This window comes from Agelaius tricolor, unplaced genomic scaffold, assembly GCF_023055355.1.
Source record: "Agelaius tricolor isolate 1412-34295 unplaced genomic scaffold, bAgeTri1.0.p SCAF_5, whole genome shotgun sequence".
In the NCBI taxonomy this organism is placed as follows: domain Eukaryota; kingdom Metazoa; phylum Chordata; class Aves; order Passeriformes; family Icteridae; genus Agelaius; species Agelaius tricolor.
Genome location: NW_027269265.1, coordinates 11,394,882 through 11,411,779, shown reverse-complemented (window position 1 = coordinate 11,411,779; position 16,898 = coordinate 11,394,882). Strand labels below are relative to the sequence as shown.

At 36.3% G+C, this 16,898-nt stretch overlaps 1 protein-coding gene across 5 annotated transcripts in view; it reads left to right on the top strand.

Moving 5' to 3' along the window:
• The window catches only part of PPP2R5C (protein phosphatase 2 regulatory subunit B'gamma), a 71,643-nt gene that overhangs the window by 39,931 nt on the left and 14,814 nt on the right, over window positions 1-16,898 (top strand). For all 5 annotated transcript variants that reach the window (XM_071426441.1, XM_071426442.1, XM_071426443.1 and 2 more), the window contains 4 exons: window positions 9,027-9,226; window positions 14,318-14,428; window positions 15,051-15,143; window positions 15,246-15,376. In XM_071426441.1, the coding sequence (XP_071282542.1) occupies window positions 9,027-9,226; window positions 14,318-14,428; window positions 15,051-15,143; window positions 15,246-15,376 (535 nt within the window). The remainder of the gene's footprint in view (window positions 1-9,026; window positions 9,227-14,317; window positions 14,429-15,050; window positions 15,144-15,245; window positions 15,377-16,898) is intronic.

Below are 16,898 nucleotides of genomic sequence, written 5' to 3'. Positions count from 1 at the left end.
GGGGAAAAATCTTCCTGCTTGGAAAAATCTTCCTGCTTGGAAAAATCTATTGTGTAATCTGTTTCTAAGCCTACACAAGACCCAGTTTGTGATATCTGTTAATGATTATTCTAAGTGTCATTGTTAAATTCACCAATTTTGGCATTCAGCAGAAAGCAGGCAGCAGCCCCCAGGTTTAGCAAATGTACAGGGAGTGAGGAGAGGGGGAGGCAGTCTGACAGGCTCTGGAGAAGGAACTGAGTTATTTTACATTTTGGCAGTTGAGTGTTCTTTGAATTGTATTTATCACGGATGTGTGACAGGTACTATTGACTGACAAGTTACTCAGACTCAGAGCAGTATCTGACTAAAATTAGGGGTTGGTGTGTGGAGTTTGGGTGTGTTAATGGAAACTGCGTTTGCTTACAGCAGATGGGTAGGCTTGATTACCTTATTCTTACTTGATCCAAGTGTCCAGAGTGGCAGTTTATTCAGGTTTATGTATTTCTTCAGTTTACTTAATACAAACCTTCTGACTTACACCACGCACTTCAGTAATGTTACAGAATATAATTGAGGTCTGGTCTCACAACAGTAGTGCTTAATTTTCTCAGACAGACTGTTACATATATTTAAAAACCATTTTAAAGTTTTCAAGCACATTTGAAGTTGTTGGGTAACTTGAAAGTGGATTCAAGTACACTCTAATGCCTGTGAAATTGAGGGGTTTTCTCTTAGTGTTTTGTGTTTAAAAGTGAGATTTGCTGTCATATTAACTGTGTGTGTGCCAAAAAGCTTCACTGAGAGTTGTTTGGTTTGTCTCCTTCCCCATTAAGACACTTTTTTTCTTCCATTGTCTGTTTGATTATCCTCCTTGCCATTTTTCTCCCTAATTCTCAGGTAGAATTTCCATTTCATTAGCTCTAGCCCATTGCAGCTTGTTTCACATGTTATTTCCTGTATAAGCATTCCTATTTTCCTCTTTATGCTACATTGCCTTTAAAATATTTATGCAGTTATTATTGCTTTTACTTTTCACTTTCTGCTTTTAAATGTTTTAATATAGTGTAAAAATCCTTATTTCTCTTAACCATATTATAAATATCCTCTTAAGGTTTTTAAAAATTTCACATAGCTTCTAATAAAACAGTTAACTTCTGATAAAACTCTTTTAAAGCAGGCTCTTGGTTCAGAGTGGCATTGGTCTGCTTTAGAAAAATCGTTAGATAATATGGTGTGCATATTATTCACTGTTGATCTACCCTTATCATCATCAGACTTATGATTTACACCTGGAATAAAGTTACTGGCAGTAATTTCAGTGCCTCAGGTTGTTTAGTATGTAAAAATTATGCCAAATAGTTTAAAATGACAGCAGACCTTTTTTCCTATGTCGTTATTAATCAGTCCTTAAAATCTCCTGTCTTAAATCTTTGACAGTTAAATGTCATTACTTAGTTCCTCTATCCTCAAAACCACAGTGCAATCTCTGTTAGGAGGAGGCTGCCACCAGTGCTGGATTCCCCAATGACTGGAGATTTCAGAGGGGATTAGTGTTGTAAAGCACCTGCTTTGAGCTTCACGCTGGGACTGACAAAACATGTGTTTCCCATTCCTTTCCAGCTCCTTTAAACTGTAGGATTCTTGAGGTGTTGTCCTTTTTTTTTTTTTCTCCTCTTTCTTTTTTTCAGTTGCTGTTTAATTAGTCTGGTAATAGCTTATTTGATTCTAACAGCCTTTTTTTTTTTCATTACATGAAAAAAAAATTACTTTAAAAGCCTCATAATCAAATGAAAAGCCACTCTTTTGAATGAAAATTTAGCCAAGAGATTTCTATATGTAGAAACCAAAAATCTTAAATGCTATCTACCTTACTGAATTCCAACATGTTGTTCTTGCCTTTGCCCTCCCCACTTCTGTATCATAAAATCACATCATAAAATGGTTCAGATTGGAAGGGACCTTAGAGAACATCCAGTTCCAGCCCCTCTGCCATAGGTTGGAACACCTTCCACCAGACTGGGTTGCTCAGACTCCCATCTAACCTGGCCTTGAGCAGTTCCAGGGATGGGCATTCTCAGCTCAACCTGTTCCAGTGTCTCACCACCCTCTCAGTAAAGCATTTCTTTCTAATGTCTACTACACCAAACCTGCCCTCTGTCAGTTTAAAGCCTTCACCCTTTGTCCTATCACTCCATTTCCTTGTAAAAAGTCTCTCTCCAGCTCCCTTGTAGTCCCTTTACATACTGGAAGGTGCTGTAAGCTCTCCCCAGACTACTCTTAGGTGCAGAAGAGCCCCAACTCCCACAGCCTGTCTTCACAGATGAGGTGCTGCAGCCCTCAGTGTCTTCATCCCTTCTGGGCTCACTCCAGCAGGTCCCTGTCCTTCCTGTGTCAGGGACCCCAGCACTGGGCACATGATTAAGACTGTTTTCATACACAAGCTGTCACAGGTGAAATAACTTTTTCATTGTAAGTGGAGTTACAGCTTGATCCAGGCTGCAGATTGGCATAGAAACAATATCAGGGCTGTTGCTTTATTAAAAATATAAAGTTTGAATACTTATTACTAAACAGAACTTGTTTGGTGGAAAGAAGACATCTTTAAATAAGATGGAGTATCTGAGGGTCCAAAAATTGAACTACTTGAAAATTAAATAAAAGGCACTTGCTTTTGAAATTTAGGTAGAACATGTGCTACATATTTATAATTTTAAATATTGTTTTTAAACTTTTTTTCCTATCGGTATTCAGGGAAGTAATTGTATTTTGTGTGTCTATCACATTTTGGGTGTCAACTTTTCAGGTGAAAATGTGTAACAGTGGCAGATAGGAACAGTGTAATTTCTTCAAATACAGGGAAATGAAAGGCAGGGTTTTCTCCAGTTACAAATTTCTGTTATCTGAAGAACAGCCAAATGGTATTTCTGGCAGCAGCTCAGTTCCTTGAATGCAGTGGGCATTGGCCTGTAATTGCAGCTAATTCTCATTCCCATGTCTCTGGAGTACCTGCACAGGTGCTGAACATCACGGGGCTGCTGCAGGGCAGCTGATGCAGATCAAGGACACACTTTGGAAGTTTTGGTTCGCTGTCCAAGCATTGCCTGAGACTGGAAACTTCCCCTGTGCACCCACCTGCTCTTCTCAGCTCACCTTCTAGCTGGCCTTGAACAAAACAGCTTTACTTTGATAATAGCTGGTTGGAGTAGTTAAGTGTTTTCTTGTAATCCTTAAGGAAGCTCTAAGTATCTGTAAAATATTTTTAATTACTGATCAAGAGTTGTTTGGGAGTCATGAGCTTGTAGATGAGACAAAGTCTATCTGCTCTTCAGTGACCTATTTCTGATGGGAAATGGCTGAAGTGTTTAAAAAAAACAAAACAGGAATGTTTACAGGTCTCATACATGGTAGTTGGAGAAGGACCTTGAACTTACAGTTCAATTCTTTTAGATTAAGCCTGTATTCTTTATGACACTTTACAACACTGACATGTACATCCCTTAATTTTCAATGGTGAGATAAAGAACAGAAATTGGTTCCTCTTCTGTGCTGCTTAAAGTGTTTATATGTGGTGCTCTCTTGAACTTAGTACTAGCACTCTGTTTTTCCATGAGTGTTCCTGTGGCTTTTTGGTAATTGTGGTCATTTTTCTTGTTTTAAGTATTTCTTCTGGCAAAATGTTTCTGCAGGGTCAATAAATAAAACAATATAAACACCAGTGTCTTCTATGCATTTGTTAGTCCAGTGTATCCATACAACAACTTGCCTGCTTTGAGTTATCTGCAGCCAAATTCCTGCTATTAGTTGCTAGTTATAGTATAAAATGTATTGTGTATAATTTTAGTACTTTCTGGTATTCCTTGAGTTTATTTTTATATGCTGCTAGAAGAAATAGCTTTAATTAAATTTGTCCATGCATGAATTGGAAGTTTTCTTCCCTGTGCCACCCACTTATCTCCAATATCATGTGTTAGGATATAATTCTGTTAATGGGAGACTGTCATCTTTAATTAGTGTTAATTATTGTCATCATGATTTCAGTAAAATCACTAAAAACTATAAAGAGTTGGTCACATAATAGAAATGCAATAAAAATCATTCCAGAGTAGTGTTTCTTGCTTTGAATTAGGATGGTAATTATACAATTTCAAAATAAGGTAAATATTTTAAATGGAATTTTACCTGATGTTGGTTCAGCTTTTGTAATATTCTATTTTTTTTTTCTAATTCTTCTCATTTTTAAGGACTTGATCCCTAGTTTTGGAAAAAGTATTAGTTCTGGTAAACCCATGTTTTGACAGATTATGTTCTCCTTTCTATGCTGTGTAGCTCCTCTGCCTTTGTGTCTGGCAATTTCCATTTCTCTTACTCAAGGCACTGAACTCTATTCTTTGTAAAAATGCTGCTGTGGTATTGTCAACTGAAATGTTTTAAGAGAACATTGCAAGATACTAGAGTCCCTTTGTTGAAGTACAGTTCTATAGGGCATCTTACCAAGCTTCAATAATGCTGCTTTTTTTGCCAATGAACATCAAATTTGAAATGCACTAATACTTTTGACTAGCAGAGGGGACCATGTGACCAATAAATTTAGGGATATCCTCCAGGTAACACTCTACTTGACAATTAAATGTTGTTTTTCCAAGTCATTAACAATTCTAGTCCTTCATTAGGGTTGCTGACAGATTTCCTGAGATGTTTTGTCTACTTGCAAGCAGGCATCATCTGCTCTACACCAGTGTATTATAGAAGCAGTTACTTTCAGCATATGACGTTTAGTTTGTCTTTTTTTCTATGACCTTCTAAGAAAAAGGAGCTACTTCTCTTTCAATGAAATAGGGACCTATCAGCCAACCAAATCTCATGCCTCTACTAAGCTTTTATATATGAGTAAAAAAGTAGTCACAAAACTGAAATTAATTTCATGGTCGGAATGTATTTTTTTTGTAAATTTTTAACCATATCTCTGGTTTTCTGTTTTTAAAATTATGTAATATAGTGTGTTTTACTGACCACAAATTGTGTTTTGTGGTAGGAATTGCATCAGCTCTTCTCTGTGTCAGAATATGACCTAAAACTTGAAATTCAACCTTATTTCAGTTCCAATCTGTACTAGAAATCAGCTGTTTCATGTGACATCTCTGGGTCACCCACTTACCCTGCTTTGCCTTTTGTCTCCTTTCAGCAGCTATTATATTACACTGTTGTCACAGAAAAATGAGCTTCAATGAAAAAGGTAGGGGATGGATCTGCCATCAGTGCCCAGTGATGTCACAGTTACAATACATAACTAAAAATAAGACTTTTAGATTTGAAGGAACATAAAAAATATAGTTAAGAAAACAGTAAGATCTCTACAGGCCTGCACAGCAAAAATACTTGTGTGTCATAGAATACTGAACATGAGCTCAGGCACTGAAAACACAAATTTCAGTGTTTTCTGTTGGTTTTTTGTTTTTTTTTTTGTTTTTTTTTTGTTTGTTTGTTTGTTTTTTTACTTTAGCTAATTTTCTTAAAAACCAGGAAAATTTTGTTTTAATATGAAGACATCTTGCTTTGTTAGAATATTCACAGGTTTTAGTTCTTTAGCTGCTCTATACATTACTAAAGAAAGGGTGGGGTGATAGCTCCTGGGTGCAGACCAGTGCCACATCCTGGCTGAGAAACACTCAAGGTCAAGGACAGCTACCAGTGCGAAGTCTGTTTGCAGTCAACTCACAGTAGGAATTACTGAAGACATACCTGAAGCTTCCAAAGAATCTGTTTCCATACTGAGTTCAGTGTTTGAATTTAAACTTTTCCAGCCAATTATTTGTGTTCTGCTGAGGACCTGGTCGCTGAGTACCTCTGATCTTTACCTGGCTGTTTCAAAGGGAAATATAGACTGGCAGTGATGCCTTTCAGAGTGAGATTTTGGTTTAGGTAATCTGATAATAAAAGCACAGCTAGTATCAGTTATAAAGTGGAAAGTATCTTATTTTATACTTATCAGTGTGGAGAAAATCTGGCAAGGCCACAGGCTAAGATGATGTTGAAAATTTTATACTGAATAGCTGTTTCTGTATTAATACTGTTAAAACAGAAGGGGCAGAGTTTGCATATCTGTTGGTTGTATAACTTGATCGAACAGTTACCCTGTGATTGTAAGGAAAGAGCCTCTGGACAACCCAAATGAGACAAAAAGCTGATCCCTCAGTCCCAGAGATGGACCTTGCTGTCATAATACCTATCATTTTTTGATACTTTTCCCAGTGTATATTTCTCTCTTACAAAAAGGACTGTAGGATGCAGGCCTAGGCATAAAACATGCCATAACAAATTTTTGTAAAGCTGTGTCAGAAACTGCTGGAGATTGAATCCAAATATAAGACTGACCTTCTTTGGGATTACAACAAACTGTACTCCTGTTCTAGTAGAAGAGCAAAAATAGTACTCATTTAAGATATGAGTACTGACAGGGATAAGTGTTCAGAGTGAATAAAAAAGATTATTCTACTGCTACTGTTCAGAAGCAAGTCCTGTGAAAATTATGTAAACCATTGCTACCAGTTGGAGAAGGGGAGGAGAATATATGGGATTTTGGTTTGGTTTGATTGGAAGTGATGGTGTTTGGGTTTTTTTTTTAAAAAACCAAAGTTTTTTAAAAAGTTGCTTAGTGAGTAGCTCTAAGTATCAGTTCTGGTATAATTTCAAGGAGTAGCTTCTGAATAATTATGGCCTTCCCACAGTCATCAGGGAATGGAGCACCAGAGTTGCACAAGTAGGGGATTTTTTCCCTAATGGCATTCTCTTCAAATATGCCAGTTAATTAAGCAAATGGAAGTGAGGGGTTATCGCTTAATTAAACTGGAAGGTGATTTAGAAATCGGCATGCAGTTAACTGAAAGAACATAACCAGGTAGTCCCTGGCAAATGTCTGAGGATAAATGACTAATTGGGTGTCCCAGAGCTGCTCTGCAGGTGTGCACACATAACTCTGCACAAAACTTATGGGCTACTCAAGTCATCTTCTTAACCACCTGCTTGGTATCATGCTGAAATCATCCTTTCAGACCTTAAAAGTGGGGGGATCCTGATTTCAAGGCAATTACTCCAGACAAAGTACTAGAAGAGATGTGAGGTCCAGACACTTGAAAGCTGTGGATGAATACTCCTAAAGGAGGCAGTTATGTCTCACCCAAATAAACAAAACACAGTTCTTTAGAAACATGTGTGGTTCTCAGTCTGTATAAAGAGGATGTCTCAAATAATGAGGATGACTGAGGTACTTAAAATAGTAAAGCCACCTCAGAATAAATGGCGAAGGAGGTGGCTTGCCTAGCTGAGGGTGTTTCTTGATCTTTTTAGTTTTCAGTCTTTAACTTTCTCTATTTGTGGTAATTACATCTTTAATGCTTCCTCTCTTTAAGGTTAGTGTACTGTAATCACTGTAATTGTGTGTCCATTATTTGTGTAATTATAGTCTGTATTTAGGTTTTGGATTTTGTGGAGTATGCATTCATAGCACAGTATCCCTAAGTGTAACTGCTGTTATGCTTCAGGTTGAACCTTTTCTGTTTTACAGTTAATGGGGGAAAGGTGACCACTCCAACCACTTTGTATGTCTGAGACTTTTTACATTCAGGTCATAAATTTGGCTGGCTTTCAGTATGCAGACTTCTCAATTAATTACTTTTTTGGTATTTTCTCAGGAGAAATTATTCATGACTTTTTGATTCAAATAAACAAAAGCACAGGTATTGAGATACAAAATTTGCGTGGCTTCGTTCACAACACCCCACAGGAATTTTGGTTGATTTGTCAGAAAGTTGTTGCTCTGCATAGGAACACCTGTTACCTAGCACCTTCTTTCTACTTCTAGAATTCTGCACTGTCTCAGGTGTCTTGGTGACACCAAAGTCTATAACTGGCTGTGGTTTCTTTCATGAAGGCTGCATTTTTATTCTGTATGTTCTCCAGGGCTATTACTATACAGTGTTTTCTTACTGGAATTGTTCTTCAGAGCAATTAGGTACAAGTAACTTTAAAAAATTGCCAGCTGTTTTAAACAAATAAGTCTTCAAGATTTATTATATCAAAAATACTTTGGAAAGCAGCTTCTCTTCAAGAGAGGAGCTATTCCAGCTTTGTTATCACAGGAAGTTCTTCAGGCACTTAGAAGGAGAGCAACTGGTATTTAAACAACTGGACTGTAGATCTGTTGCACGTTCAGTTAATTAGATTGTACATACACATGAGCTTGTATTCAGTAATACCACTTGAAATACTTGGATGGTAGCTGTTGCTGCTTGTGCAAGAAAATTCTTAGCATTTTATGATAACTCTAAGGAAAAAGAAAAGCTCATTAACTAGGAGAAGTGGGAGTAAATTGCAGAACTATTTACAAAGTGACTCTAGTCCTATTTTTTAACATGCTATTATTGCCTTAGTAGTTCATATCTAACAATAAAAAAGTCATTATGCAGAAACATAAAATGTGTTATGGTAAAAACTTAGGCAGATTCTCTGTGGTGTGTTCACATTTCATTTCTTAAGCTTCGTGCTGTAATCATGTGGCCATTTTAATTGGACACGAGTTTTTGCTGCAGTCAAAACATAGTAGTGCTTTCTTTACCTCTGGCCAGTTATCTAGTATTTCCTAGATATTTAAGTCCTGATCCTGGAAGTTTTTGCTATGTATAATTTGTAATCTCACATATATCTGTCATTTTAATGGCTCATGGGATTACTTCAGCAAAACACAAAGCGTATGCAGGCATTTCTTCAAGTATGTATTTTTTCCATGCAGTGTCTGCTTCTGGCAAGGGCAAGTTATGCGTCACAGTTGCAATTTTTGAAATCATCCTGATATGTACAGAGTATTTCAGTGGGGTTCATACCCCACTGGAATGTGATATTCCTGAAAGTTGTGTGACGATTTACAAAGTTTGCTTATCATCTTAAACACTTCTATACCTGTGTTTCACAAAGTAAAAATTGGGAGGGCAGTGTATCCACTACAATATAATATAAATATTAAACACTGTATAATTATTTTCACTTTTCAGATGTTCCTCCAGCGGATCAAGAAAAGCTTTTTATCCAGAAGTTACGACAATGTTGTGTACTTTTTGACTTTGTTTCTGATCCACTAAGTGACCTAAAGTGGAAGGAAGTAAAACGAGCAGCTTTAAGTGAAATGGTAGAATATATCACACACAATCGCAATGTGATTACAGAACCTATTTACCCTGAAGTAGTACATATGGTAAGTGTTCCTGTTTATGATTCTGTGTTGCTTCTTCACCTGTATCAATTTATCTTAAGAAATTTTGATGAAGTCTTTAGAAAAGATCAACTATGTTTGCACATCTGCAAAAGAGTAACAGGACTTTGAAATTTTATTGCCAGTGTTGATTTTTCTTTTGTGTAAGACAGAAACTAGACACATATATGAAGCAGAATTAGATGATGGGTAAAGTTGGTAAAAACAAAATCTTGTATTTATAAAAATAGGGAAGTTAAATACATGCATACATACATAGATATATATGTATATGTATGTATATATGCAAAGCTGTTTAAAAGACATGTAAATTATAAAATTGAAATTTTTTTAAAATGGAAGGTTAGAATTAAGATCACATGTGCAAGCTTGACACTTGTAATCCTGTTCGGTACCAGAGACTAACTTTGTTCAGCGGTGAGAATGAGAGTCAGACTTTATTAAGCACACAGGATGGCAGATGAGGTTTCTGCTGGAGCAAGTTATGTGAGCCACTCAGACCTGCATTGTCCCTCCCTTCTCAATATCCAAATCCTGGCTAGCTAGACTTAGCTTATTTTTCTGTTGTTTGCAAGTCCTCTCCAGAAGAGGAGGCCACAAAATTACAGCAGAGTCTTTCAGCTCTCATCGTGGTGGTGAGCAGACACCAGAGGCTTGGAGTCGCAGCTGGGGTTCTGTAGCTGTTGTCTGCAAAACCCTGAGAACAGAAGGCATATTTTGAAATTCCTAACTAATAAGCCTACAAGAAGCTCTTGGCTGTGTGTAACAGGGTGGTGTTTCCCAAGGCTTTATAACTTAGGGTGAATTTTCAGTGGGTTGAGAAAACAGTGCTTCTTTACCATGAATGTAAACTTCAAATTTAGTAATTCTCCCACAAATCAGAGACTTTGAAGCTCCTTCAAAGATTCTAAGGATTTATAGTATGTAGGATGTTGCTTATGATGAAGATTGTTATCTAAATCAGCCATAAGTGTTTACTGAGACAGAAGTTATTTTCATGAGAACTTCTGAGAATATGAGGATTACACATAACTCTGGATGTCAAACATGTACCCAAAGCACTGAGGATGGTTAATGGGAGATGTGAGATCATGGCTTTTCCCATGTTTTGATAACTTATATCTCTGGGGTTTTTTTCCTAATTGATTACTTCTTTGGGAGTACTTGGCACTGTTGAAAGGAGAGATATGAAAGAGAATAAGCTTGCTGAGACTTTCTTTGGCTAAAGTGGAGTTCATGATGAGTTCTTCAATACCAATGTCAGACATTAGTGCTTGCTTTGTGCAAGAGTTCTTAACTGCCCATAGCTCATTGCTTGTGCTTTCTATGCCTGCTTTATCTTTCTCCACTAAACAGTTATGGCCAGAGTACATGAGGAGAATGTATGCTTTCTTTGTTTTCAGGTGTACCCAATGGTAACCAAGTCTGCCCTTTGGTCAGTTGAACAAATCTTGCAGCAGAATTTGGCTGCTATCTTGGTTGCCAGGGTTTTGCTGGTAGCAGGTGGTGTTTGAAAATTCTTTTGGTGATATTAAAATGCTTTTTGTCTGCAAGGGTCTGAAGGGTATGGAGTTCTCTTGCATTCGTTTTACACAGCACTGTGAGAGACACTGTCAATGAAGGCCCCTGGACTGGTATTTTGAGGCTAAATTCAGATTTGTTTGACCAAAGGAAAAAAAACCTCTGTATACTTTCTCCAGTAGTGTTAATGATCTTTCTTTCAGGCATATATGTGTAGATTGTCATGAACATTTGCTAAATTCTAGACATATCTGAATTGGTTGTGGGAATTTTAAGGAAAATAAATGTAATGTCTTCATGTACTTTAAAACTCTTCCAAGAAACATTCATAAGTTATGTGCTGCTACTGCCACTGAATTATATTAGTAAGGAATAGCATTTTCAATAAAATTATGAGGATCAAGAAATATTCAGATTTGAGAATAGTTCTCAGTTTGTAAAGTATGTGGAGTTGGCAGGAAAGTTGGGATTTTGCTATGCCATTCTGCCAGACTTCACAGCTTGGAGGTTACTTGTTTGTGTACATGTGTACATCCTATATATATGTGTGTGTGTGTGTGTACAAGTTCTGTTTGGTGTTACTAAATTATTACTTAGTCAGTCATGCAGGGCAATGAATTTCACAGGTTGTCTGTTTACTAGAAATAAAATAATGTTTCCTTTTCCATAGCTTCAAACATTCTTTCTCTCTGACAAAATAAACATTTACCTTATAATTTCATTCCTCTTTATTCTTTATAGTCATAATGCTCATGTCATGTCTATCCATTCCACCCTTCTTTTTTTTTTCCACTTTAGGTGTCCTGGACTAAATTATAGTAAGATCTTTTCTTTAAGCTATATATTCATCTAGTGGCTTAGCTAATAATTTAGTGTTAAGCCTAAGTCTTTTTTTCAAAAGATATGAGAAATTAATTTCTAAAATTGATTTAATGTTCTTCTTTCAGAGTGGAATCAAGAGTATTTTCCCTTTCTTCCTCAAAGAGCCAGCTGATTTGTCCTTCAAATTTGTTTTATATTTCTAAGCAAAGATGTGATGAAAAAGGAAATGTTTTATTAACTGCTTGCTATACAAGTTCCATTTCCTAGGTCTAATATAGTTAAGTACCTCTTCTCAAAACTATAAAATGTGTAGGCAAATGTCTGAGTAAATTTTCTAAATGTGCATGATGTATTCAGGGTTTTGTGATGAAAAGCATCCATTTCAGAATCTTACTTAGAAAATAATAATGCTTTTTTTTTAGCTTGCTGTAGCAGAAAGCAGGGCTTTACAACAACATTCTCTTGTGCATTAGCACATAGGGTAGTACTATTTTTTTTAATTGATACCATATATAGGAGCAGATCTAATTTTATTCAGCAACTGACATGGTTTTCAGTGCAACTTTTCATGCATTATTAGAACTACATACTCATTTATACCTATGTGAGCTTGAGGTTTTGTTGGTTTTTTGTTTGGTTGGTTTTTTTAGTTTTGTGTTCAAAGGGGCATTGCAGATGTGGTGTTCTGTATCTTTGCTCTAGAATAAGAGGGGCTGCTGTGAATAGAAGTGTGCTGTTGTTGCTCTATTAAGTATAAGGTTGGCTTTCTTCATATGAATACAGAAGGCACAGACTTTCAGTTTATGTGCCTCTTCATTCAGAGCTGTTCTCATCAAGCTTCATGCAGGCTGCTCAGCAGAAGGGAGGAGAAAATGCATAGTATCTGATGCCTACTTGCTTGAAAATATTCTCATGTTGTATGAAATGGGCCACAAGAAAAGCAGAATTTGTGACTACCATTACAACAAAAGCCCCTGAACTGATAAAAAATGCAGGTTGTTTTCTTTTCCCTTTTCGTTGTCCCATCCTCCTGTTATGTCCTTTGAAGTCAAGTGTTGTTAGTGCTGGCAGCACTGACAGAATTTTGGCACACTAGGCCAGTGTTCATAAAGACTCTAATTTCATAAGTTTGGGGGTCTTGTGGAATTTTATTGGTGGGAGGAGGAGCTGGGGGGGGAAATGTTTTTCAGTTATGCTGTGTTTATTTATACTTCTGTGGGAAATTTGCCTTAGAGGAGATCAGGCTTTGCAGATTGTGTCTTGTCTGTTTGGTCAAGACTGAGAAGTTAGAAAAAAGATCAGCCATTTAATGGGTAAAGGACACAGTGATATTAATTCATTGTAAATTTTCCTAAACCTCAGTAGGGTAGACGAGAGACAGGACAAGAGAGTTTCAGGTTTGTGCTTTCAATGCCAGATCTTGCAGCTTGATTTAAGCAGTTTTCTATTCTGCTGGTCAAGGATATAAAATGCAAAATAGATCACATCAGGCTTCACTGGTTCCATTTCTCATGGAAAAAATACTCTCTAGGTTTTTAATCTATTTTCTGTTTTGAAAAATACAAAGTACAAAACTTGGTTGCTAACACCTGACATGACCCAGACGTTCTTTTTTTAATAGCGATAGCCTGAGACTTTAAGAATTCTTTAGATAAGCTTATTCTTCCATTTTTGTTTGTTTAACAACTTCAACAAGTTTTAAATTTCAAGTCTGATCTTTCTGGATTTGTTTTCTTGGAAGACTGATTATTGCAAATTTTTACCATATTTTTTAAACAGAAGTCATAGGTGGTTAATCACTTGATGTCCATGTTTTTAAAAAGGGGAACATAAAGATATATCAGCTTTAGTTTTAATTCTCTGCAGTATTTTCCCTCACAGGAGTATAATGTAAGCCTTGCAGATTTAGCTGATGCAGTTTGATACTGCCTCCCACTGTCTGCTCAGCCATCTGTCAGATGGGAGATGGCAGGACAGACGTACACATCCTCCGTGGCCCTTGTATGTAGACAAGCACTTGGAAGCACTAAAATACAGTTATATCAACAAACTTGATAAGTAGTTCATGTTTGCAGACTAGTCCACTTCCATGAGGATGCTAAATGTTTTTCAGGGCATTCAGAATTCAAATGTTAAAAGGATGAGGGTGGGTAGTTCTTCCTCCTGGGTGCTGTGTAATATGCTGTCAGGTATATGGACATGGTTTAAGGGAAATACCACTGGGGAGGTTGGTGTTGTGAAACTTGGTTTTGAAGTGTTCCCATATGTGTGCAACTGCTATGTGAAATGAAAGTAGTATTTTACAGAGAAGAACAGATGTGAGTTATCTTTGGCTTGCATCTCTACTTCTGGCTTACACTTTTGCAGGTTGCTGCAAGGCCTTATGAAGTGTGTATATATAAAAAAGTTGGTGTAAACATTTTACATACATTTGCTTACATACATGTCTGTGTGTAGAGAGATTAGAGCAGTATCCTCATAAAACACATCCTGACAGTAGTTTTGTGCTTCAAAGAGTACTTACAAAGCATAAAAAAGTGTTCTCCAAGTTAGAACTATGTAAAGTATGAATGTTCCTCACTGTTTAAAATACTGCATTATATAGCATGTATTTTTGCAAATGTTAATTGAAATAGTTGATGTAAAGAATTCTTAGCCAAAACTATCTTGGAAGTTATTTTTTTAGTCAGTCAGTTGTTTCAGAGTTCTTAAAGGCACATGTAATTTCAGTTTGCAGTTAATATGTTTCGAACATTACCACCATCTTCCAATCCAACGGGAGCAGAATTTGATCCAGAGGAAGATGAACCAACCTTAGAAGCTGCATGGCCTCATCTACAGGTACTTCATGGAGGCTGAAACATCACAGTCTATAACAGAATTTTGACATTAAATTCATTGTTTGTCTATTCTAAATTGTTTATGTTATGTGTTTATCTCAAAACAGTTACTTTTCCATGTAATTTTTAAAATGTGTTTCTTGAATTAAAACTGAGGGGTTTTTTTTTAAAAAATCAGTTGTTATAGTTTAAAGGCTCATGGTTTCTTATGGTAGAGATGTAACTGCCGAGATTTTAAATGAGCTTCTGTTTGTCACTGTGAATGCTTTGATCTGGCTCTGGCACAGCTTTAGCTTTCAGAGGTATCATGACAAACAGAGGAGAACAGAGACTTCTTAGAACATGGACTTCTGGGCATGATAAATATTAGATGACTGTGTGTCACTTGAGTCAAGTGTAGTGATGGAGCTCAGCAGAATTTCTGCAGTTTAAATAACCTCAAGTTCTTGTAATTTGTCAGGAGAACAAGAGCAAAGCTTTTACTGTGTGTTATTTAGATAAATATAACTAAAAACATTTTGCAGTTCTGAGCAACTAATCAGCAATTTTAGTAATGTGGTGCTTATAAAATGGTTCTTGTTTAAAAGACTAATCCTGGGTTTTTTGTTGTTTATTTTTTCCAGCTTGTTTATGAATTTTTCTTAAGGTTTTTAGAATCTCCAGATTTTCAACCTAATATAGCTAAGAAATATATTGATCAGAAGTTTGTATTACAGGTGAGGTAAAAAATTTTTTTTTTTTTTTTAACTTCAAGCTCTAAATTGTTTTTACAATGCATTAGATTCAGTTAAAGTGCATCTTTTTTCCCCTCTTTTCAGCTTTTAGAGCTCTTTGACAGTGAAGATCCACGTGAAAGAGATTTTCTTAAAACAACCCTACACAGAATATATGGGAAATTCTTAGGCTTAAGAGCTTACATCCGGAAACAAATTAATAATATATTTTATAGGTATGTCAGTATCTTTGTATTATGGTACATGTGATCAGGTATGCAGTTAAAACACTCCAAGACACTGCTAGCAATTTTTAAAATTCTTAATATGTTTATAATCAATATTGCTACATCTAATAATAATTAATCCCACTCTGGGAGATTTAAATTAGGGTAGTATTGCCTATGGCATATGTCTGGCAGCTGAAATTTGAGTTAATATATGATTTACTGGGTGGTTTGGTATCTTTGTGGGAGGCTTTTTTTTGGTGGGAGGGAATAGTAGTGTTTGTAATATACTAATGCCTTCATAAGGTGTAGTTCTTTATAATGCAGAAAATGGGCTGAAATTGAATGACTGAGGGATCTGTTATTTGCTTAAAGGAACATGTCTGCTACCTCTTCTTTCCTCAGCATTGATGTGTGCAGTTGAGCTCTTGTGAAATATTTGTTTGCTGCCTAGAATGAACTCTAGTATTATCACTGATACAAACCACTCTATTACCAAAGGTCTTTGGAAGTGTGTTTTTACTGCTGTTATGTCTAGTGTGAATGCAAGATTGTGGTGCCTGTTTGACTTTTTCATTCTTATATTCTTTACTTTTCTACAAATAATAATGCTGTATATCAGTTTTACATCCTGCTCCTTCTCTGCCACTGTTTTCATCCCACAATGAATGTATGGTGGTACCTCTTTAAAAAAGTAGCAAAAAGCTGCCAGGCCCTCAGCGCCACATCATGAATGGCACTGGGCAGTACCAGCTGTAGAGGGAGCTGAGGGAGCTGCCTATGGTAACAACTGAGCCTTTGGAAGGGATACAGAGGAGCTACTCTAATATAATTAGTGAGCCTGTACTGTCTTGCAGTCAGCTGGAAGTAGACTTCACAGGACAGTCTTGACAGGACAAGTGAAGAGCCAATATATCCCAAGGAAAAAGTACAAGTGGATCTTGAAGATGCAGATTTTTTCCCCCGCACATTAATAAATTTCCCAATGATTTGAGTAAATTTAATCCAAAATGCATAATTTGGTCAAATATCTGAACAGATGATAAAACAACATCATAGCACATTATATGCACTTCTGAAAAGTGGTTTTATTTGCCATTTCTGGCACTTTGCTTCCATTATCTCTGAAAGCAAAGTCTTCAAATACAGATAGTTCTGGTGCTAAGTTTTTTAAAGTCTAAGAAATCTTCTGGAAGTTAGATCAGCTTCGTATAGTTTGTATAAGAGAGTTTTCAGTCTGACATGTATATGGGAGATTATATAATTTGCACAGCTATGAAGTTGTGGGAGAAAAAGAAAAGCCAACCACAAATTTAGACAAAAACTCACTTAGCTGTATAATATTTAGGAGCTCAACATTTAAAAATTTTGCATCTAAATGTAAACTAGTGCATTTGTTTATGATCACCAAGGAGAAGTTGTTCCAACTTGTCCTGAATTAGTGAATTGGGCTGTGTGAAATGGATGTGTATGTGTACACACATAAAGTATGTGTACAACTTTAAAAATATTTAATTTTGTTATACTTTTA